The following is a 24,154-nucleotide window of genomic DNA, read 5'->3' on the forward strand; positions in this document are numbered from 1 at the left end:
ATTTAACCAGGTGTGCATTCATCGTTTCTGCATAGTGCTTCTACAGAGATGGTTAAGAGCCAGAAGCCTGAAGGATGTATATATGTGCTGTTGTACTATTGCACATGTAGCTAGAAGGGTGAAGGGGAAATGAGAACCCCATATACTGATATACCCTGTACTGATGACTAACCGTTAGACTGGAGTTGCAGCTCTCCTTAATTCAAATCTAGAGGGGCCTGTAGAGATTATCTGTTCTATCATTTTTCATTGGAATCCTTTGATAAAGAATTTTATAATAGTTTTGTTTGTTTACGGGCTGAAGAAAAAAGTAAATCAAAATTTGTAATGACCCATGCTTAATTTCAAACAGTGGTTCATATCCTTTATCAAAAGATTTAACTACATACGAAATACCAAATTTTGTGGATGCACTTAAGTGACTCCTGAAATTGTAAATACCTTTATACTGTGAGAAACTTTGTTAAAATGAAGTGAATGCAGTCTTTATTAAAATTTGGTTATTTCCCTATTTCTTTTAATCTTTTCACCTTCTATACATAGAGTGTTCCCTCTGAGATTCAATGGGAGCCTTCCTAAAAACGTATAGAATACACACCTAGGTTTTATTTATTTATTTTCTATATTATAGCGCTTCGGATAAAGATGTCTTAAAACATGAGGAAAGATTTCATTCCAATGTGAACAAATAACAGTGAATCACAAAGGGTGATGTTTGCTCTTTTTGGACTTGCTCCTATTTTTGTAGTCCTATGACTAAACATTACAGGGTTATTACAGACAATGTTTCATAGGGCTACTGCTACTGGTTCCTTACTTGAATTAAGTAACTTCATTCCAGGTTAGGAAAAAAAAAGAGAAATTAAAAAGTTTATTTGTTCAGAATGAAAAGCACGTATGCACACTGCAAAATGCACTTAAATGTCTTCAGCTTACTGATTTGGACAGTGGTGAGAAAGGCAGTCCGATGTCATTAAGCTGTAGGACAGTGTTCCTCTCTAGTCAGTGAAACCCAGATTAAGAAGGATTTTTGGGAAAGGTTCCTGACCAGTTATTACAGTAAATTGGATAGGCACTATGCCTGATTAAACGCATTCCCATACATGTATTTGCTTTGAAGCCTAAAGCTGTTCCAAAGTTCACTTTGCTTGATTAGGACATGTAGAGGTCTCCTGAAGTCACCAGAGTCAAACTGCATCCATCCTCAGGTGTGAGAGGCTCCTTCCGCTGATGTTTTGATGCTGCAAGGTGTTCTTGTGCTAGAAAGTCATGAATTAGATAGTTGAGTATTATGTTATAAAAGTCCTCTGTCGTTTGAGTGAGGACAGTGCTTCTCACTTTCTGCTCTAAACTGTTGAAATCTTTCTGTGCAGTGTGAAAAAGCCCTCTTGTACTGCTTGGTTTCACAGCTTTGAACACATCGTTGTGTACAGCCTGACTGTTAGGTGTTTCTGATGTTCTGCAGCCCTCAGAACGGGTAACATTTCAACTATTTGTAAATGGTGAGAAAAGATGTACTATACCCAATTGGAATTACTGGAAACAGGCAGACAACAGTAACAAAAGTTCTGATTTTATTTGTACTTTGAGGGTAAATAGTGCTAGTCTTCGGAACAAATGTACATTCTGGTAATTTTCTCTTCAACATTTCTAAGATAATTAATAACCTCAACAGAAAACAGAAAAGTATAATTCCCTTGACATCTATTTGATATATGCTGAGGTGCTATTCACATGAGCTGTTAGGACACACGGTATTTTCAGTGTTGGAAAGAAAGAGCAAATTGCACAAAACTGTAGCAAATTGTCCTTTAGATTTCACAGGATCTCTATCCAAGACTGTTTGTTTGTCTTGTTATTGGAAATTCTTTCTGCCTGATCTTTGTGTTTAATACTGTTATGTCTGCTTTTCCCTGGTTTTCTTTGTTTTGTTGTTAACTGAAGCAAATAGCATGACAATACATAGTTTTGCACCTTTTCACCCAACACGAACCAGTGACTAAAGTGGATTCATCCAATGTATCGATCACACACTTCTAGTGCAGCAGATGTGGAGTGATTTCTGGATTTCTTGGCTGTGTCTCCAGCTCACTTAGTTACTGCGTTTCACTTCCCCAGAGAAATGGTCCTAGCAAACAGTCCCATTACAACTAACAGCATCCTGCCTATCGCAGCGTGCTTTAAGAACTGTGTCAAATACAGATGCAGGGCAACGAAGTTAAAAGCTTTGTTGGTGCTACTGATGGCTTTGACAGAGAAATGGAAAAGGAATACTCTTTCTGTAAGCAGAGGCTTAAGTATTTATTTAGAGAGTTGAGGTTATTCCTAGCAAGGCTAGGGGAGGAGCAGAGCTATTAGTTACCTGATAGCAAATATTTTTTGTATAAAGCGAGCATTGTATTAAGAGTCCTCCCACTTTAACATTCCTTCCAAGTACGGGTTAAGTACTCCAGGTTTTCTGGGAGGTGAAATGGTGAAGACTTCCCTACTAGATCAAAATCAGTTTCTAAGATGTATTTAAATATCACAGGAACTGGCTGTGTGCTTAGGGGGGTAAGGATTTTTTTTTCTTCACCACTTAGGAAGATAAAGAAGTAACAGAGAAAAAGTTGTGAATCAACATTTTTACCTCTGTAGCTCTTATTAGTTCTTTGTACAGTTGGAACACTTAAAAATTGGGAAATCGGATGATATTAATAATGAGGCTTGTATCTAGCTCTTTAGGATTAGATATGTTTACAAAATATGTTTTATGTAGTGAAATATATATCTTCTATTCTGAATCTGCCCAAATGACACAGCATGTGCAAATACTCATAATGTATTGTTTATTTATTTTAATTTATTTTACATGTGTTCTCGATATGGCAGAATATTGCTTTTGTGTTCTAGACATCTTTTTCATCCTTTATATTTCAAGTATGCACTTAAACTCCATAAATAATAAAATGTGAGATGCATTTGTTTTAATATTCAAATATCCTTTTTTGTTGTTGTTGTTACTAATTCTAAATTATACTTTACTGTCATGAAGATTTAGGATTCCTGCAAGCCAGAAGGGGTATGAGAAGCATAGAGTGCGTGTTATCAAAGCTTTTTCCGTTCCATACTACCCCAGAATACTTCTTGTAAACTTCTTTTTAATTCATTACTTTCATTTGATTTTCCTTTGGGATAGCTGAGGTGTTTGGACTCTGTAGTCTGAAACCATGCAGTATGAGGCCATTTATGGGAATCCATGCAAAGAAAACTTTAGAAAAATCAGCTGCAAAATATAATGCATCTTTCTATAGAGTTCTTTTTGTGCTGAAGGGATTCCAAAGTTCTGTACCAAGTTAAGGGATAGATACTTGTAGAGCTAACAAATCTGTTATGCACTAATGGAGGAAAATGTGTATTTACATTAAGGCTCATATTTATTCTTCCGAGAGAAACAGTCTGCACACTTACACAGGAACTGCATTTGCATACCTGATAGTTAATTGCCAAATTATAAATTCTATACAGACATCAATATCTGATGAACAGCAAGTAATTATATTGTAATAATGCCTGAGAAAACTGGTATACGCTGCCCTAAGAATCATGAATTACAAAGCTCTAAAATTGAAAAGTTCATCAATAATTCAGGTTGGTAGGGGTTTGAGGTGGTCACCTAGTCCAGCTTCTTCCTCAGACGGGGTTATGAGGACTAGTTTTGATGTCAGACATCACTCGGTCCATAGTTTTTAAGGCAGATATCCTGCGGCCCCCTCTAATGTGCATTAGGTGGGCTGTTACTCACCACTCAGCACCATAGCTAAGCCTCTGTAGCATACTGAGCATCACAAGCAGTATCCAATACCTGCTTTTCCTCAGTACAGTGCCTTTTTTGTGTCTGCACGTGTATATGCACACATCCCATTCCCTCATGCTGAATTCAAGTACGATTAGAAATACCCATGTAACCTACTGTTAAATAGTACTGGGATGAGGGAAACAGTTCTGTTTGGTCACTGCAAATGCTGTCTTGGCTCACTAGTGCACTTCAGTTCACATCTAATCCTCTGCTGAATAATAGCAAAGCTATTTTAGGAGTTTACTAGAACTCCTTTAATATACAGAAATTGAATTTGTATTTGGAGCAGAAAGTGGATCTGTGATTTTTTTAATATGTAAGTTCTTATTTATAGAGTGACAGAATTTATTCCATAGTTTTGAGTTGGCAGCTTAAGATCTCCAGCTCCTACAAAGATAAGATTAGCTTTTGTCAGCTTAGCAGGGCTCTCAACCCCAGTTTCCATCCCTGTACCATAGGCATCTTAAATATCTTGAGCCTATCAGATAAAAGTAAGGCCTTGAACATGATTTTGAATTTCTTTAGGAAGCCATTGATGAGAGAATTAAAATAAGGTTTGATACACCTGTTCATGTGAAGAAGTGCTTCAGTATTTTCTTAGTTGAATTGGGTGTAAGCCCCTATATATTGTGTTGCTATAGTCAAGGCGAATATGAGGGAGGTCAAATTATCATCTTGGTTTGAAATGGAGTGGTACAGTCTCTCAGAAGTGATTGATAGCACGTCCCCTATGTGCCCTGTGTGGGGAATTTCTGAAGTGAGTCAAAGTATTCTGAAGTTAATGACTGAACTGAGAACTGAGAGTGTCTTCCCTGAGAATCCCAAAGTGCATCGGGTCTAGAATACTGGGTTAGTTTTTGTAGGTCTTTGTAAAAATGTTTGGAAATGGAAAATCTGATACCAGTGGTACTTGGCTGGAATGGATACATCCAAGTTTGCTGTCTTGTTGAATGTTTAGGCTAATGGCAGGCTGATGGAAGGAAATCACAGTGTCTAAGTGGTTTGTTAAAGCACTGGTTATCAATGCAGGAAGGTCTGTAAAACCACCAGCAGCAGTTTATAATCTAAGCTATTATAACCACCTGATGTTTTCACCATGCTTGGTACACACAGAAACAAACAAACAACAAAAAAAAAATCTTATCAGAAGAACAATCAATATGGTAATTTCAGTATTACATAAAGGGTCCAGGTACAGTAAACTGCTATGAACCTCGAGGCTGTACACTACCTGACTGAAATCCACGTAATTCTGTTGAATTTGGCAGGGTTTTGCCAACGTGAAACAATTATGTCCTGGCCATCAGCTTATGATGGCGAAGGATGAAGGGTGAACCCTGTCAATGAAGAAGGATTCAGTCCCAAGAAATCTAGCCACTTCAGATTTAATGGCTATTTTTGTCACATTACAGTCTGACAGCTTTTCTCAGGCAGATAAACTTCGCCATAGTTGCACTATTCCCTGCATTCAACATTGCTAATGCTAAGGCCTGCCTAGTAGCAGCTTTCATGTTGTTCCCAGCTTACCTGTTGGTGGGTCTGTTCTCCCTGATTCATTCTAAGCATTTCTTCTGAAGACACTGGAGTCTGAAATCTTGCCTTATTACCATTTTGTGTGAGGCTCTTGTTGTTTGCAGAATGCAAGAAATAATTTTATTGTTACTGAAACTGATTCAGAGACCTAGAATCGGCTGTAAATGTGTGAGCGCAGCGGAGGAGAGTATTTTGTACTTAATTACAAACAGCCTGGAGTTTTAGGACTACATAAGGCCTAAAGAATCCCTATATGTAGTTACTGGTAATGTATCTTAACAGAAATTGTCTGATTTAACCTAGGTTGGCAATTGAATTCCCTGCCTCTGCACTGAGATTTTGTTGCAACAGAAGAACAATGTTGCTTAAAATATTTTCTGAGCAGTAAAGTGCCGTGACTGCGAGTCTCCTTTAGGAGAAATGCTGGATGGCATTTGTGTCTGGAGACAAGCTAACCAATGACAGTGCAATCTCCCCTGCTGACCCATCAAGGCACTCGTAGAGAAAAATTGGATCTGCATCACTGGAGGATTTTCAGTCAAATGAGAGAGCTGGGAGTACAGAGCTTTGGTAGTAACAAGCAATCCTGCCCTTTTCAGGGCTGATCTTGCACTTCTTTATATCAGCAGTGTCTTAGATTTTAAATATTTTAAATAAGGGCCTACCTTTGTAGCCTCCCGATGTCTACTGGGATTTTAGAAGTTCCTGTCTGAGCAGGTGAAGGGTAGGGCTTACCTCTAGTTTTCTACAGGCTGCATTCACAACTTCATTAAATCACGTTCAAATTTGGGTAAGCCTGGCACTGTGCCATCCCACTGGAAAGCTTAGTCTGGCTGGGAGTACAGAATGGAGTAACAGCATCCTTTGTTGTTTTCTGGGCTATGTATGAAAACTGCATAAAGGCAAATGAAATTGGAAAAACCCTGAGAACCACGACTTGCTTTTCTTCAGGGTTCAAACCCTAAAGATACTGCAGTAAGATGAGTATGATTCTGAGTTCATATGGTGTTTTAGCTGTTAAAAATAGCAAAATTACTGATTTCTGTTGTTTCCTGCATGAAGCAAGTAAAAAATAGGTCATTCATGTTGAATTTTATAAATTTCAGTTAGCCAAATGAAACAGACCTTTTGAAATGTAATACCTGGCATTTGGTGGCACAGTATCAAAGATCCTTTTGCTAAGTACAGTTATAACTTAAGAATCACGTTGCATTTTTTTTCTCTTTATTTATTCCTATGGCACAGAGAGGACAGTGCAGGTAAAGACAATATAACTGTAACACAACTTTGTGTGTTGGTGTGTATGTTGTTTTCAATGCTTTGTAGTTAATAAGTATGTATAAATGCTTGCCAACACTTTACCGAAACATTTTTCATAGAAGTTTGATTACATGCTCTGTACAAATACATTGTTGACACATATTTCAAAAAAAAAAAATCTTAAACATTAAGCAATTGAGATGTATAAAAACTGTACAAATACATGGCAGCCACATATTTCTTATAAAAAGCAAATAACAGCACATGTGAGGACGTTGAGTAGCAATTACTCTGTGAATCCTAACTTTCATGAATGAGTGACTCAAAATCCTTGCCATAGCACTGAGATTAATGTAGGGATTTTAACTGTTACATTTTAATTAGGTTATCTGCTCTTTTAAATATGAGGTCAATGTTTTCCTTGTTACTCTTCAATTGACTGAATTTACACATCCCGTCTGTTAGGTCATTTTATCATTATGCTGCCAATAAACTATATAGATGTTAGTTTAGAGATAAACCTAACTTGAGAAGGCTTCTTTCTCTAGAAAGTGATACTACATTTTACAAAGGGTGATACCAAACCCTTGTACCCTGTATCAGAAACATTAATGCAATAAAAAATTATGGTTATGGTACTGGTTTTATGAATATAATTTCATCCAGTATTATATTCCAAATGGACTTTGTTATGGTAAGATTAATTCAAAAGGCCCAGTTATCTTAAGTACAAATTTTACTGCATTTTTATGTATCTTTTTGTTGGATATATGAATATGAGCTGAATGTGAATCTTGTTTGAAAAGAGTACATTGTATAATTAGAATATGCTGCTAGGGTCATGTTTTAGCTCTTGTTCAAAATCATGCAAATAATATTCTCAGGCGATAGACAAATCCACACAGCTCTTCTGTAGCTTTTGGGCTGCAGCAGTGTCATTCTGTGCACCATGTGTTTCGTTCAACTACCTTGCTTGTGCTGGTTCACATCTGAAATTATTTTCACATGATCATCTGTTAAGTAACGATAAGCAGAGTTAGTTTCTGAGATAAATATGATGCAACTTCTGTGTTACAGGTATTAGTTAGCAGGACAAGCAGACAGCACGCTGCTGGCTCACTGCGCTGGTGCCATCCGCCCTTTTTTGTCTCTTCAGAAAGATGCAAGTGACTTCACTTTAGACTTGCTTTTTAGTACCAGTGATTCCCCTTTGTGAGAAGTTTATTTCCCTTCTTCTAAAATCACACATCTTTTTTTTTTTCATGTTTTCTTGTTGTTTTTTTTTTTGGAAACCTAGATGTTCTCCCAGTCCCTGTCTTTAAGTGTGAAAGAAGTTGCATGGGTGTACAATAAATAGATGCAATTTAGAGGAAAATTCTGTTATGGTATACATATCCCAGGCAACTTAAGGAACCTTACTTAACATAATAATTCCCTGCACTGTAAGTATTAGTGTGGAAGAAATCAAGATTGAGGATTCTTGAAATTTACTTGTTGACCTCTTCATTTTTTTTCAGTTTCTTCAATAAATAAAATTGTAGCTAGCCTATTCTTCATTAGTTTTAACTCAGCTGAGCAGTGAAATCAGACTTTTTATTACCCATAAAAGGCTGGATTAGTTCTGGGTTAGAGTTAGATCACTCTCACAGTTTGTCAGTCTCTGCAGCTGTCCTGCTTTGAAGACAGAGCTAGTACTTCTGTAGGTTCCTTAGCCTGTAGTGCCCAAATTCACTCAGAGGAGCCTTGTGTCTGACTCAAACAATAATATATTGCATTGGCAAGTGTTTAGGGTTTGAGTTTATTTTTGTTTAAATATAATGATGTAGAAAATAACTTTTTTGTTCCTACCATAATGTTGTGTGTCATTTTTTTCCCTTTTCTTTGGCTTAAACTAAGCCCTGTAGGCTTTGGAATTGAAGGATTAAAAATAACAATAGCAAATAAAAAGCTGGTTTTTTTTCCCCTCGATATTGCTAGATACCTCATTCTATGTACCTCATTTATTATTTGCTAGATAGCCATAGGCATAGCAGCAACTCACAGAAGGAATGAACAGAAAAATATGAAAACAGTGATTATTCTCTAAAGTACAAATTAAACAGGCTTATTAGCATTATTGCTTTTATGTAATTTCTCTATATTCCATAGGTACAATCATATCTGAGACTACTTTCATTTACTACAGTTCTGTATTTAACAGCTGTAATGAGGAAGAGGAGGATTTAAATTTCTCATGTTCCCCTTGAAACTGATGTATCGTGTGTACGCTGTGCTGTACACCAGTGTTTACTGCAGGGCATCTCCACCCACAGGATACCTGCTCCATCATCCATTCAAGTCAGTGGAAAGACTACATTGACTGCCACTGGACTTTGGATTAGGATGTGGAAAATGGATTTAGACAAAGATAAACAAGAGATATTCTATTTCAGACTAACATCTGTACTGTATGTGTACTAAATGGGGAAAAGTACAGGGAATCCATTCGATCCACTTAAGTTATTGTTTGGAGGAGGCAGCCATGGCTGATAGCTTTAGATCAGAAGGACTCAGAAGATGCAGCCTCTTGATTAACATTTAATTTTCCATGTACAGACTGAGTTGAGACTAAAATCATTGTCCTCTTCCATAACTGGTTATTAGATACACTTGGAGAACAGTTAACCTCTTTCCTCTCTCTCTCCTGTTCCCTTTTTTCCTATCCATGCTGCCCTTCTTTTCCTTCTTTTCAAGTGATTGGCCCCACTGTGAGTTCTGATGATTATAAAGAGAATTAAGATTTAGACTAGAAACACAAATTAATTGGACAGCATGCCTTTGTACTTTGATTTGCTTAAAATGTTTGTTTTGGAGTTTTTAAGTAGTTTATGCAAAAGAAAACCTATATGTGCCTGAGTAGCTGTGTATGTGTGTAATTGTGTACCTGGAGTTTATTAGTATCAGTGGAATGAAAAGGAACTCTCTGTGGAATTTATCCAAAACTGGATTAAAATTTTTCATGTATTGTCTAGATACTGGAAATTAATTTGCCGAGTTCAAAAATGAATTAATCACCTTAACATTTAGTCCCTGGATAGTTTCATAGTAGATAAAACTATGAGTACTCTCTCATAAATACATCCAGCATTATCACTTTCTTACAAACAAGCACTGTCCATATTGATTTTGTTTACTATTCATAATGATTCTGCTGAGTTTCTTGTTAAATTCAGCTTTTCATAAATCTCATATAAATCTTGAAAATATGAAACTATGGCAATAGATAGAGCTTACATAGGCCTGCTGGAAGCAGTAGACTTAATTTTGCTCACAGTGAACTCGGTAGCAGCAATGTTTGTTATTTTCTAGGCTCACTATATTTTTCTCACTCTTCAGTTGTTGATATGAAAAACAGTAACATTTTAATTTCTATTTTTATAGCATCTTCTAGGCCCCATCATGGACTGTGGCTATGTGGAGTTCTACAGATAACAGAATCTAGTGTTTTAAGTACTCTTGGGCTTTGGAATTGCAAAGGCTTTCAGATGGGAGCTTGCTTTTCCTGTTATGTCTAATGAGAGGTTGTCTAATGAGAGGTTTTGAACTTTTTTGACCCTTTTCTGTAGTGGATACTAAGAAATACTAAGATACTAAGAAATTAGATGAATGAAATAATTGTATATATATATATAGTTGGCTGCAGAGTTTGAAGTCCAGAAAAGAGAAACAAAAAGTCCTTTTCACACTGAGGTGTTCTCAATTCTCACAGGGTTCTGTGTAATAGTGTCATCTGCTACTATATTATTTACTTATTAGCATCCATGGTAAATCCTCTTCCTGTTAGTAACAGACACATTCAAGAGACGCAAATCTAATTTATTCCTTTGACAAAAAACTCAACTATTTTCTGGCAAAGAATCACTTTTTCCACCCCTCCTCAAGCTACAGTCCTCTCATGTTGTTGTCATTACCGAATATTTGTTTGTGCTACGTATCAACAAAGTTCCTTCTGTTGTAATGTGCTGTCATCATATATGCATTGTAATGGATAGCCTGTGGAATTATAAGTGAAGGGTTTTAACTTTTGGAAAATGGTGTATGTAGTGGACAAGGGTCCCTGAGTACTAGCATATACATGTATTTGCTGAATCTTTGCTTATGAAATTTTATAGTTTCAAAGTTGTCTTTGGGCCCTTGTAATTGATGAGTCAGCATCCTTATGCTACTTACCATCATAGATGCGGTATATTAACTTCCAAAGAAATGTGTTTGGTTTTTTTTTGAACTATAATCAAGTTAAGAATATAACAACCTCTTCAACGAAAGAGAAGCACTGGGAAATCCACTGAGTTTGTTGTGTTATTCCAGTTTAGTTGGCTAGTTGGGCAGGAAAAAAAAAAAAAAAAAAAAAAAAAAAAAAAAAAAAACAGAAAAATCAAACAGAGAGGTAGTAAATTCAGGCATTGAACACTAGCCCTGGTGTTCAGGAAGATTATGGAGATTGTTTTGTGCTGTGAGGATGCTAAAAAGGATCTCATATGTTAAAAAAAAAAAACAAAAAAACACCAGTTTACATCATTCTCTATTAGATCCAGAGGTATTATGCCTTTAATTTCTCCTTTTCCTTACCCACTTCACATGAATGCTGGGCATTTTGTGTCCATGGCGTCCACAGGAATGGATTGGAGTGTTTTGATTTTTGAAATCCTCTCTTACCCTGATACTCCCTCACAATGCTAGTCACATATTCCTGACAGTACGTTGGAAAAAGCACTGGATTTTATCTTGCCATTTTAATTCCAAATGCATATGTTCATGTATGTACACTGACCAGTCCCACGGGCAGGTGGGGACTGAAGGGGAAGGGAGAGTGCGTTAGTGCTTCGCCTCCAGCCGCAGCAGCCTGTGCAGAGACACTGCTAGGAAAGTGAGACACTTGAACTGCTGTTGCCTGTACAGTGCCTGTGCTGTGAATAAATAGGCTGTCAATCTAACACTTTAAACAAGCACTTTCTTCTTTTTTTAAGCTAGCATTTTGACATTTTCCATTAAGCATACTGTAATAGAAAAGATGAGTAGAATTTTTCTACACACTAGGAATAGCAACCTGTCTGCTTAGCATGGAGGACCCCTTTCTGTGCTGTGACTGAGAGTGTTATACCGCGGTGAATTGCTTCTCAAGGTTAGATTTCGATAGTGCTTCCCTCTGTGACTGCCTTACTCTCTCTTCGCCTGCCTTACTCTGTGAGTAAATTCATAAGACAAGTGGGAGGTAAGACACTGCTCAGTGTGAATGAAAGCAGGCTTTAACAAAGCACTTAGTGTTAGCATACACTTAGTGCATCGTGTGTTTCCAGCAAAGGTCGTGTACCCAGCAGTGAGCACTGAGCATTTGTTGAGACTCCTGAGGCTCTTGGTTAGGTGCTTTGTTAGCTTGTCTGCCGTCAAAATGCACTGCAGTGCATGAAGGCCTGTTAGCCACATGCAATGCCGTGTGTGCTGAGGGTACTTATCTGTACTAACTGCTGTGCACATGGGCATGCAGGAGCTTCTACACAGAGACATGCAGACTTCAAATGGAAGTGTACTGCCTAAATATAAACTTTTTAAAAAATAGTATTTGTTTAGTAGATTATAATGGAAATCTGTTGTCTATTTAGTTGACAGGTCATTAGGTCATATTCGGGTCTAATGGACAAATTAGGGTCTAATGGATCATAATACTTAAGTAAATACTTGCTTGAAAACAAGCATATACAGACGTGCACAGCACATGTATACAAACACGCCATAATTGTTTTCCCTTACTGTTTTATACAAAATACCTCAATTATTCCCTCTTACTTAGAGCTGTTTTTAAAGTCAACACATCCATTAACTTAATAATTTTGTAAGGAAGAAATTATTGTCAGAATACTTGGATCATACTGTAGTTTGCTGCTGCCTTTTTTTTTCCTTCCCTCTGATATTTACGTTACTGAAACACAAAGTCTGTCTTTGGAAGCCAGTTAAATAAACGACAGAGGTAGCATAGTGTTTCCTAGCAACACCATGTCTATACCAGTGATGCTTGCTTCCCTCTTTAAGCTAAAAGCAAAGTCATGTCCATTAATCCCCAGCTGAACATAAACTTCTCAGAGATTTTGCTAGCTCCCTACTGTTCATGTTTTCATCTTGCTCGTATGATGCAAAGTAAACTGCTTCTGTGATTTAATTCTCTTCAGTGCTCTGGTATAAAGCCAACCTTGTGTGTATATTCACAATTACTGTTTGTTTTTCATTTAAAAGGAAAAATTTGTTCTACAGTATGATGCCTCCCCTCAGACATTATCATTTTGGTCATTCAAACAACCTAACAAACCAAAGATATAAAATAAATGACTTGAAAATATATTTCCTTTGTTGCAAAATAAGTACATTTTTTATAGCTAAGATATGTAATGCCAAAATAGCCTTTCTTTTAAGTGAAAGGGGCACTGTGTTTTTTAATACACAATAGCAGCACTGGAATAAAACTTCTAGGATTTGTTTCTGTCTGCTGATAGCTTTCTCTGTAAAATGAACTAAATGGCTTTGGCCCTGCTCAAAGAGATCTCATGTCTTACTTGGCAGAGATTGGGAGATTGAGCTGCTGTGCCAGCGCTATAAGTGCTACAGACTCAGGCACCTGGTAGGCCAATGTGCAGAGATTTGGTTGCTGTTGCCTATGGAGAACCTTTTCGGTGCAACAGCTGAGGTCTCAGTCTGACACCTTCCACCAGCCCAGCAAAAAAAAAAAAAAAGTAAAGGAGACTTTCAGAATTCTACTGAAAAGTCCATGTGGCCATGGGCTATTTAATCATATTAAAGTTTAATTATTCATTATGAATTTGTCAGGTAGTAAGCCAGCTAGGTAAAGTAAGAGTGAATATTTACCTTTTGTGATACCAGTTGTGAATAGCAGGGGCATGAGGCAGCTCGCTTTCCCACAAGGGAGCCTCCTGTGGTACTGTGGAAACCAGTACGGGGTCAGAGGGACTTCTCTCTAACATCACCTGGTTATGGCCAAGGCTGCTAGGAGGAGCAGGAAGAGACCAAACTCAAAGCTCTGGCTTTCTGAACAGGTTTATAGAAATGCTCTTACAGGCAGCCAAAAGTAGCAATTTCTGGAAGGCTGCTCAACCTTTCAGCACCAGGTGTGTTAGTTTGACACTTGCTCCTATTCCTGGTCACCTGCAGAGACCAAGGGGCAGAGAGGTGACTTCCTGTCATCTTGGTCTTTCTCCAGTACTGCACATCTGCAGCTGTGCTGCTCAGACAAACAGAACATATTTATTTGCTTTCTGGATATTTCCCACTGCTGCCTTCCTTGCTCATACCTGATGAAAAGATTATCCACACTCTGGTAGGGTGCCCATTAGTTCCTCAGCGCTTTTAAAACGCCTGGGGAAGGAAATGGAGTACTTAATTAATAGTCACAGCTTGAGGTCACAGAGACAAATGCAAAGGACTAATCCAGCCAGTTGGTGAGACCTGAGAGGGCTGCACAGGTCCCTTCACATCTCGATGCTGGCTGTGACCCATCACTGGTACTAGAGGGGAGAATGGGAAAGCATGAAGCCTTGTGAGCTGTTTTGGATGACATTTTCTGCCCAAGACCAATAGCATGAGATTAATAATTCCACGGTCTGTGGTGGTAGTGTAGATACCCGACAGGATTAGACTGTGTCTCCAAACCAGATGAAAGAGCTGGAGTGGTTGGGTTCCAACCTATGACAACAGTATGGCAACAGAGCCTTGTCCTCCTTATAAGAAGGTGATATGAGAGGCCCGTTGCAGGACTCCCAAATCTTCTTTCACATCTATAGACAAATGAGAGATGTTTGCATGGATTGGATGTGGTCGGAAGGTTACCAAGGCTTCATGTACCTTACGGGGTGGAATTGTGGGTTTTTTTTGCTCTTTATTCATAGTGAATATTCAGGAAGACATAGTAACATGTCCTGAAACTCATTCAGTTTTAGGAAAAATAAAAAGCAATCAAGTTGTTCTCTTGCCTATGGACATTCTGCTAGTGCATATAAGCACCTTAGCAAGTGAATATTTTTGTTTCCAGTTCAGTTTTTGCTATACAGTAAGTCACATCGCATCCATAGTCAATACAAAACATGCTTTTTTGTGGGCTACCTCTTCTAGATATGCTGTCTTTCCAAAAGTGTGAAAGGTTATATTGTGAACTTAGTGTTAAATAAGAAGGGCTTTTAAAGTGAATGTTAAAGAAGGAAAATATTTTCAGAACAATTTACTTAAACTTTGTGTTAGAGAAGCTCTGGAGAATTTTTCAATGCATGATATAAAAGGCACGCTGAACATTGACGGGCTTGTATAAGATTTTCTCCCTCACGTATGGATACAAACACATAGCGGGAAAAACGTGACCTTGTCAGCAGACGATTATTTTTATCCACTGCCTTTAACTGAAGATCTGAACATTTACAGGGTTCATAAAACATTTATCGTGGCTGATGGTAGGCCTCAGCTTCTCTTTAGGCCTGAGTTGAGTCCCCACTTCCCCAGGGTTCCTCCTTCTCTACACACACCAGGGCTGTGGCTCTGGGGCTGGCAGAGCGTTTGCCCCACCAGCAAGAGCCGGGCTTTTTGTTTGCACAGTAATATTGTCAGACGTGTGAGCGTTAGTGGGAATGAGCATGTCTTGTACTTACCTTCCTCATTTCTTCAACCAGATGGCTGCCCCGATCTGTGCAACGGCAATGGGAGATGCACGCTCGGCCAGAACAGCTGGCAGTGTGTCTGCCAGACCGGCTGGAGAGGGCCTGGATGCAACGTTGCCATGGAAACTTCCTGTGCCGATAACAAGGATAACGAGGGAGGTGAGCGAAAGTCTTCCAATTCCCAGTCCCTAAAGAGCAGAGGGTTGTCCATGCTTTCTTCCTGAGTCATTTTACTTCACAAGGAATATGGCTGTCGTTGTCGCCGAGCGTTGTTGTTCCTTTTCTTTTGAAACAAATGAGATTGGGAGTGCTGGGGCCTTGTGGAGAGACGTGGTAACCCACAGCGCCTGTGTGAAACTTGCAGGCAGGCTCATTCCCAGCCTGCATTCCACAGGAGCCCATGGCATTTCATGGGTGCTGAGTACAGCCTGCAGATGAGAACTTTTTCCTGTAGGCTTTCGACACGTGTGAAGTGAAAGGTAAATGACTGTGCCTGTGTGCACAAGCATAGCAGCTGATTTAGCAGGATATTTAGCAACATTTTTTCAGCTCTGTGCTTGAGGCCAGGGTCGTGCTCTCATGTGCACAACCTGTGTAAGTCATTGGAGCTCACTGTTGTATTTCACAGTTTGTACACCAGACTTGAGAGGGCTGAGTGTGTTGTGCTGAACAGTCATATATGGTAAGGTTCTGAGATCCCCCTTCAATTTTCTTTCTCCTTTATCAGGCACAAACCTATTAAATATAGAATTTGTTCTGTGTTTACCTTCAAAGATGACTTTAGTTTCTCTTTTCGTAGAGCCTTCCATGGTGTATTAAGTTATACTGGCCTGAAAGCAGTTCTAAGAAGTTGTGCCATCTGTATAGGATTGCTTGGTAAACTATCCCTTTCATCTGAAGTAGCTCTAATACCTCTCATTACAATGTCTTTAGTAAGTCACCTGGATTCTTTTTCATCGCCTTCTGCTCATTATTAGAAATCAAACACTAGACACAGCTTTTTGCTTTCAGGCTCCTTCACTTTTCTTTGGCTAATAACTAAAGAGTACATCAGTTGTTTGCTGATTAATAAATGTTTTACTTGCGATATTCCGCAAACTGCAGAGTAACAGAGAACTTTGGCTTATTGGAATGATTCTTCTAGGATAAAATTGTCATTAAGATGAGTAATTTTATATAAAATTTCAGGGTGGGGAAGTTGTTTTGGATTACATGATGTAACCACATTTGAATATCATCTGCTAGGTCCAATCTGTAAATTCTCTGTTAGTTCCTTGGCTTCACATGATCACCGTGAACAGAAATATTTAGAAAGAACTAGGACTGATTCGGTTTCAGAGAACTGGAGTTTACTTTATAGGTGTCACCGAATGTGTTTCTGCTTTGTAAAGAGCAGAATCCAACTGCCAAGTTACATCATTTAGAGTGTTTTGACTTTTTTTTTTTATTATTTTTTACACTTCGGTCATTTAACTAAACTACAAAACCCACTAAACTGGCGTGAGTCTGCAGTGTAAGAAACTAAAAGCTGAATTGCTTAGACTTGCAGTTTTACTAGCTTTGAAGATTATAAAGGAAATTTTGAAAATGGGTGTGTATCATCAGATACACAAAACAAGGAGTGAATTTGGAAAACATTATTAGAAATACTGAAATCAGATGTCTAAAAAAGTACAAAAACACTTACATACAGGGATCAGCTTGTTTACTTATCCAAGACAATATTCTTCACCTGTAAAACAGAAAGGCACTCCAGGAAAAAAAAAAAAAATGATTTGACTAGTGAGGCTATTCAGCTATTCCTCCCAATCTAAAAGTGCAGAATTCTAAAACTTCCCTTATGGAAGGCAAATCAAAGGATATATAATATACATAGGCCATACAACAGACACATTGCATTAATCAGTGCTGCTATACCAGATGAATGGTTTCTAGTTCACTATAGTCATACCTGAAAGAAAACTGTTTGATCTAGCTAGAAAATTTAAGGGGAGAACTCAAGTTCTCAGCACTTGCAGGCTGAAGTCAGATATTTGTAGAGGCCAGATAGACTACTGCTCACTGCTTCCTGTGGGAGTGTGGCTAGTTTGAAAATCCAATGCTGTTCCAAGGTGCAAATAATCTGAAAAGTCCAATTGACCCCCAACACATTTTCACATGGGGATTTTATGATAAAGCCAGAAGTGAAACCTTTATCTCCTGACCCTTAGCTTAGTACTTTAATCCAAAGATCATTATTGGTCTCTAATAGTATCATCCTTATTAAATTTCTGTGGAGTTTTTCTGTAAGGGAGCTTAGGATATGTTCAACACCTGTTCAGTTAGCTGTTTCTCCGCACACCTGCAAGGTATTTGTAAGGAAAGCAAACAGATAAGCCCTTTGATTCAATCACACTGTGTTGTACATGCAGCGCGGGTGGTACAAACTGAGCTGCGCTGCAGCTGGGTTGCACTCAGTACTCATTTGTCTCTCAGATGCCTTTGTGATTTTTGCTGTTTCAGTTTGATTATATTTGGGGTTTTGGATTTCTTTAAGATGGCGTGGAGTCCACTGCAATATTCCCTGTAAGGACAGTCATTGTCACTCCTATCAGTTTGTCAAATTGTCAGTCTCAGGTAAGAGCTGCAACAAAACTCAAGACTGGCTATAACTTTAATCCCTTAATACTTAGTATCTCAAAGCCTTTACGTTAAGCTGCACTACTCTTCAGCTGTCTGGTTCACTACACATCTGGCCAGGAGCACACCCAGTGACCTGTGTTTAATTGATGTTTATTAATGATAACGCAGGGAAGACCACAGGAGTGTGCAGGAATGCAGAGGGAGGAAGGAATGTGTGCTTTCCTTTTTAAGATGCACATTTATTTAATTATGACTCTGTCTGAAAAGGAAGAGATTAGATTGTTTTCTCATGAGATGAAGCTGGAAACTGTACAATGGGAATCAATTTGAAAGATTCAGCTAGTTTGCAGAACACCCAGTTTCACATGAAAATGCAAGTTTATTGAAAGTTAAAGAAATCACCTCTCCTCCCACTAACTCTTTTCACTTGAAACTCAACAGTTTATTTGCAGCCAAGTGTTGAACTCATTTGCTGCTCTGTTAACATAAGCAAATAGTTCTGGAGTAGTAGTGAACACACAAACTACTCTTCCAAAAGAAAGTAGTCTAAATTTTTTTTTGTCTAAATGAGGACCTTATCTGCAGAAGTAAACACCCTTCCTTTTCCATCCATCTATTTATATTAAAATGTAGTCACTTCAGCATGTCACTGAAATGCAACAATAATTTTCTGTCAACTATTCTTTCCCATGTGTCAATAGATTTAACATATTTTGGTGTTTTTTCTCTGTTCAGCCATTCTTATTGTATCTTACAATCAGATTCAAAAGCCTTGGGCTAAGTCTTCATTTCATGGATGTCAAGATGAGCATTGCCACTGACTCCAAAGGGATTCAGATTTGTCCGGTTCTGTCTTATTGTCTGCCACAACATGAATTACATACCATAGTTCAGAAAGAGAAAAATGAAAGATTATGCTTAGTATTTTCTTTCAATTTTAGATTAATGCCCCTTAGTTGGTTTATTCCTAGAAGTGGCAGATGTGTCCCTGTCTTGTTGAGACTTACAAATCTTCATTTTATATGAGATGTCAGTGCATATTACTCACATAAATAAAACGGGATTCCAGAGGAGAGTATTTGGAGATGTTTTCTCCTCAGAGCTGTTCAGGTAGAGCTGTGCATGATCCAAGCTAGCTATGGAAAAATTTACCTTTATTTGTCTTTATCAGCACATCGGGTCTAGATAAGTGCTTAATGGGGTATTCGTTATGAACCTATATAGGGTCACTGTGATGTATAGGCTACTTTGCTGAAAAAGATTTGAAGGCATTTCTTTGTTTTTAAGGAGCAAGCCTAATCAGAAGGTAAGGGTTTTTGGTTGCTTTTGTTTTGGCAGACTCACTTTTAATATCTTTTTTTAATAGGAAATTGCTTCTATTTTTTCAAAATGTGTTTGAGTAATGTAATTTACTCACTGTGGCCACTTCTAAATCTAATCCCTTTTCTTAATCAGTCCCTCAGTAGTGTAATAGTTATTAAGCATCTTTTGGAGGGATTAGAAATGGCTTTTTTTGAAGACCTATAATTGTGATTACAATGTATAATCCCCCCCAATAGACATGTATAGCCCACTTAATTCACTGTAGACTTATTTTAGGAAATTAAGAGATTAAAAATGGTATTTTGAGGAATGGGAGAAAGTACATTACTTGTTAAGTATGTATTTCTTTTAACTTACTGCATAAGGAAATCTCTGTAGGAGGGTATTTATACCATCTTTTTACAATAACTGTTTTATAATAATTTGGCTGTTCCTAAATTACATAATGGTTTTGCCTCTTGGAACACTCTTATTAAATTGTTTGTATTTAACTAGATTTCACCTTAGACCTTTAAGTGCGCCCAAATAAAAAGGACAATGTAATGTAAGCATATTTGTTTTCTAAAGGACAGTTTCACTAGATGATGGATGCAGTTCCTGCAGAGACCTCATGTTTGAAGAGCCCTTTGTCTTGAGCTCGATGGGATAACCCCAAAGAGGTGTTTGAGAAAGAACTCTGCAGAAGCAACCTTATCAGAAGTCCCATATCACCCACTTGAGTTGCACTTTCTAAGCTTTTCTTTTCCTGCTAACACTTCACCTTTTTCAACCTTTCAGAATTATTCTTCTCGTGTTTATATATATATATATATATATATATATATATATATATATACATACACATATATTATATTGACAACTCATTTAAATGATGCTATCTCAGGGAAGGAAAAGCAGAAGACAACCAAAACTTTGCTAACTTGGTTTGTTTCAGATTTGACCATGATGGAGAGAACAGGTGCAGGAACATTAGAAAAATAAAAATAAAAAGCTTAAATAATACTATTGCTTGTATCACTTCACAGCTCATAATTCTCCCCAAAATGTAATCATCTGTGCTACAGTTGAGTCGGGAAGGAAGGGAAACAGCCATAACAATATAGAATACTAAGTTAAATAGAATGAGAAATTGCTTGTTTGTTTGTTTTGTTTTGTATTTGTTGGGTGTTTTTGTATGCAAAGTGAGACATTCTTCTATTTAAAATACATTTTAACTTATTTCTACTTGGCTTTGTAAAGAGAGTTGTGCATATCTCAGAAGACAAATTTTGCCCTTCAGTTCATTACTATATAGCTGTAACAACTCCAAGAAATGCAGTTGGCGGTAATTCTGTTTGGCACAATACATTAAAGATAATGAATGAGAGAAAGCCAGCTATCTGCTACAGTATGAATTCTCTTCAATTCAAGAGCAAAATACATTTCTAGTGAAGTTCACTGTCAGGACAGTGCACTTGACTGATTGAAAGGCTGTTTATTTAAGTTGTCTTAGAAAACTCATCTCTGAAATTAGACAGAAAGAAAATAGAAAGAAAAGAGAAGTGTCTTCCTGCAATAAACATTTAGAAAAAAATTGCTTTTAGAGAATTACAAATCCTGTGACTTGATACTGCATCAGGCTCGTGACATTTAAGATAATACAAGTATTTCACAGCACAAAAGCAAATCATGTAATTTAGCTTGCCTCAACAAGCATTGCCTCAGCAGGGGTCTCTAAATCAGCACAGACAAAAGATTTTATGAAGTTCTCAATATAAATACCCAGAATACTCTTGGCGCAGAAAGTACCTTCCCAGAGCCTGTACAATAGTCACTTTTAGAACATTAACTGTAATGAGTAGTTGAAATCTGTTGTGGATGAGGGCCAGAGTGAGTCATGTAGGCTCAAATATAAAATCTGTATTGAAACTAGACATTATATAAGTTTGACGAGAGCTAATGAGTGTACTTGTATGTGGTTTTGTTAAAACTTCATGTCAGCCTCTAATCGTCTTTACACACATTAGCCAGCTTATCCTCACAGTGTCCCCCATGGATTACGTTACTACAGTAACATGCTCTTACAACCCATGGAGAAGGGAAAGCAAGAAATTCAGTGACTGCAAATCCCATGGTTTAAAAAGCCCCAGTGGCTCCACAGGCATGGTACCAACGTGCCCACTGAACTGAATGAATTTTTCCAAATATTGTTTTTATCTTGGAGCCCTCTCAGTCATCTCTGCTGGTGATGTGAGGTTTGGAGATGGAGCATCAATAGTCTGCCGGCATTCCCAGGGTCTGAGGGGTGACCGAGTGCCCAGTGTACAGCTGTGGCTATGTTTCCTTGACTGCAAGGGCTCTGGGCAGCACAGGAGTCCTGAGTGGGCAAGGAAAGTGGAGCTGTTGCTCTGCCGATGTCATATTCCAGGGCACTTAAAAACCTCATTAGGGAGTTATTTGGCATTCAGAGGCATGCACAACTTACAGAAACCCAGGTTTATTCTACCTTACCACAATTTTGGATTTACAACCTGGTTTATAACGAATATCCTGACAATTTACAGAGAGCCTTTCCAGTTAGGCTAAGCCATTTGAGGAGTAGGGCTGGAACAGGATTAAAAGCATTTCCTTTCTTATTAGTACCAGGAACTTCTGAGGAGTTATTCTGAGTGATGTATGCCAACATAACAGCAATTAGATCAAGATATCAAAGTGGAAATTTGGGTTAAAAATTAGATAAACTTACTCATATTAAGATGTATTGGGCAGTGGAATAGTCTGTCCATGGAAACAGCTCTGCATGCAGCATTAGAGCTCGATTAAAATATTTCTGTATTGGCAGAGAGAAGACATACTCTTTTGATAATCTGATAGAGCATCTCTAATTCTTTCACCTTGGGTATATTAATACTACACATAATTAAAATCGGATCATGATAAATTAACTAATTTGCCCTTAGAGTGATCAAAGGCCCTTTCGCCCTCAGGGCTTATAGGAGCTGCTGCTCCCCGCTTCCCCCCACCTCCATTTTAATCATCAGTCTGAAATGTTTATTGGAAAAAGAAAATTTTCCAGGATTTACAATGAAAGTTGTTGGCTCCTGAAGCTAGTGAAGTGTAAGGATGCCCTCTACTGAGCATGTGCTCAGAAGTTTTGTTGTGGAAGCAGAATTGTCCCCTGCTGTGTAGAGAAAGCATTCTGTCAAGCAGCTGGATGTCAGGTCAGAGGTGGCTCATTCCAACATGCATCATACACTGAACCTGGAGTACAACCTGTATTTGGTGAAGAGTGGGGACTAAAAATAATTTACTTGTAGGAGATGGAAAACAAAACAAACAAAAAGGCAGAAACTCAATGTCAACTTTCCAAAGAAAGCTATAGCATGATTTTGGAATCCAAGCATCTGAACGTGATCAGGAAAATGGATGATGAGAGCTCCTAGATGCATTAGCAATAATATATATCTCACTGTTTCTGCTGTGTGCTTTTTAGCCCTTGTAATGGTGTTCAAAATTCATCTTAAAATATAGGCGTGCACAAGTAGATTATTTTTCTTACATGTGATACTTCGATTTATTTTTTTTTTTGTCTTGGGTTAAGTCTGCCAAAAATTTTATGTAACAGTTCACAGAAGGTCAATAAATGTGCATCTCTGTTAGCAGATGTGAAGTCTTCAGGAGGAATCCCATGACACTAACCTTGTTTCTGAAAAGATTTGGGAATAACTGAGAACAGCAATAGAGAGCTCATCTTGTACTACCAGTTTAAATTATATCCAAGTTTCCCATTTCTTTCTTCTCAGTTAAAGCCAAGTCAGGGCTTCTTTTGGTCTCAAATTGTTGGAGGAGGTTTAGCACCATCTTAACTCCCTCTGCACTACCTGTCCTGTAGCATACAGAGTCTCAGAGTGCTGCTGACTTTAAACTCAGATGTGTATGCTCTGAAAAGCAAAAATATCTTGATGAGGCCGATGGTGAAGTTTTTGTCATTGAATTAACCATATAAATAATTCAGCGTGCCTGAGGAAATCTGCAAGATGACAACCTCTGAAATATATATTAAAAACAAAGTCCTGAATTCCAATTAAAATTCATGCTTATGGCAGTTTTCTCTAACGGAAGGTACATTTTTTTCTAGCCGTTGTTTTAATCAACTGAGTCTAATGCAACTAAGTGTGCAAGTTTGCTAAATTTCATATTTAATGGTACAATATGGCTGGAGAAATGGACTGACAGGAACCTCACACAGTTCAACAAGGTAAGTGCAAAGTCCTGCACCTGGGGAGGAACAAGCCCATGCACCAGTACATGCTGGGGGTCACCCAGTCGGAAAGCAGCTTTGCAGAAAATGACTTGGGGAGCTGGTGGTCACCAGGCTGAATGTGAGCCAGCACTGTGCCCGTGCAGCAATGAAGGTCAGTGGTATCCTGGGCTGCAGCAGGAGGAGACCATGCATGTTTTCTGTGACTGTATAACAAAGGCATTACTGAAGGTTTTTCAGAGTAAGAAGATTACTCTGAGACTCTTCATGAGAAAGCTTGTTGCAATGCATTTAAAAAGCGATAAAGTTCAAAACAAGTAAATCATGCGTATATTTATGTTATTGTATATGCTTGTCTCTCCTAAATATTCCTCTAAGCATATGAAAGTGTGCAAGTATGAGTTCCCATAATTGCATAAAAACCTTCCTACATGAAATGACTTATACGCAGGTTTCTCCCCGATATTGAATGGAAATGTTTCTAGCCTCCTGGGTCCTTAGCTGGCAGTTCAGAGCAGTTTGATTGCCTGCTTGATTGTTTGTGAGATAACAGTAAGATTGGCAGTGACAGGGTAATTTACTGAAGATTGCAATGTCAGACTATATCCAAGGGGGCTTGGTAGCATAAAGATGTGATTCTCGTGACTG

General features: G+C 38.1%; 1 protein-coding gene across 1 annotated transcript in view; it reads left to right on the top strand.

The window, feature by feature from the left end:
- The window catches only part of TENM2 (teneurin transmembrane protein 2), a 782,568-nt gene that overhangs the window by 716,992 nt on the left and 41,422 nt on the right, over positions 1–24,154 (top strand). The window contains exon 18 of the mRNA XM_082771651.1: positions 15,334–15,480. Coding sequence (XP_082627777.1) covers positions 15,334–15,480 — 147 coding nt within the window. The remainder of the gene's footprint in view (positions 1–15,333; positions 15,481–24,154) is intronic.

Source organism: Aythya marila (genome assembly GCF_965140915.1).
Source record: "Aythya marila genome assembly, chromosome: 14".
Taxonomy (NCBI): Eukaryota; Metazoa; Chordata; class Aves; order Anseriformes; family Anatidae; genus Aythya; species Aythya marila.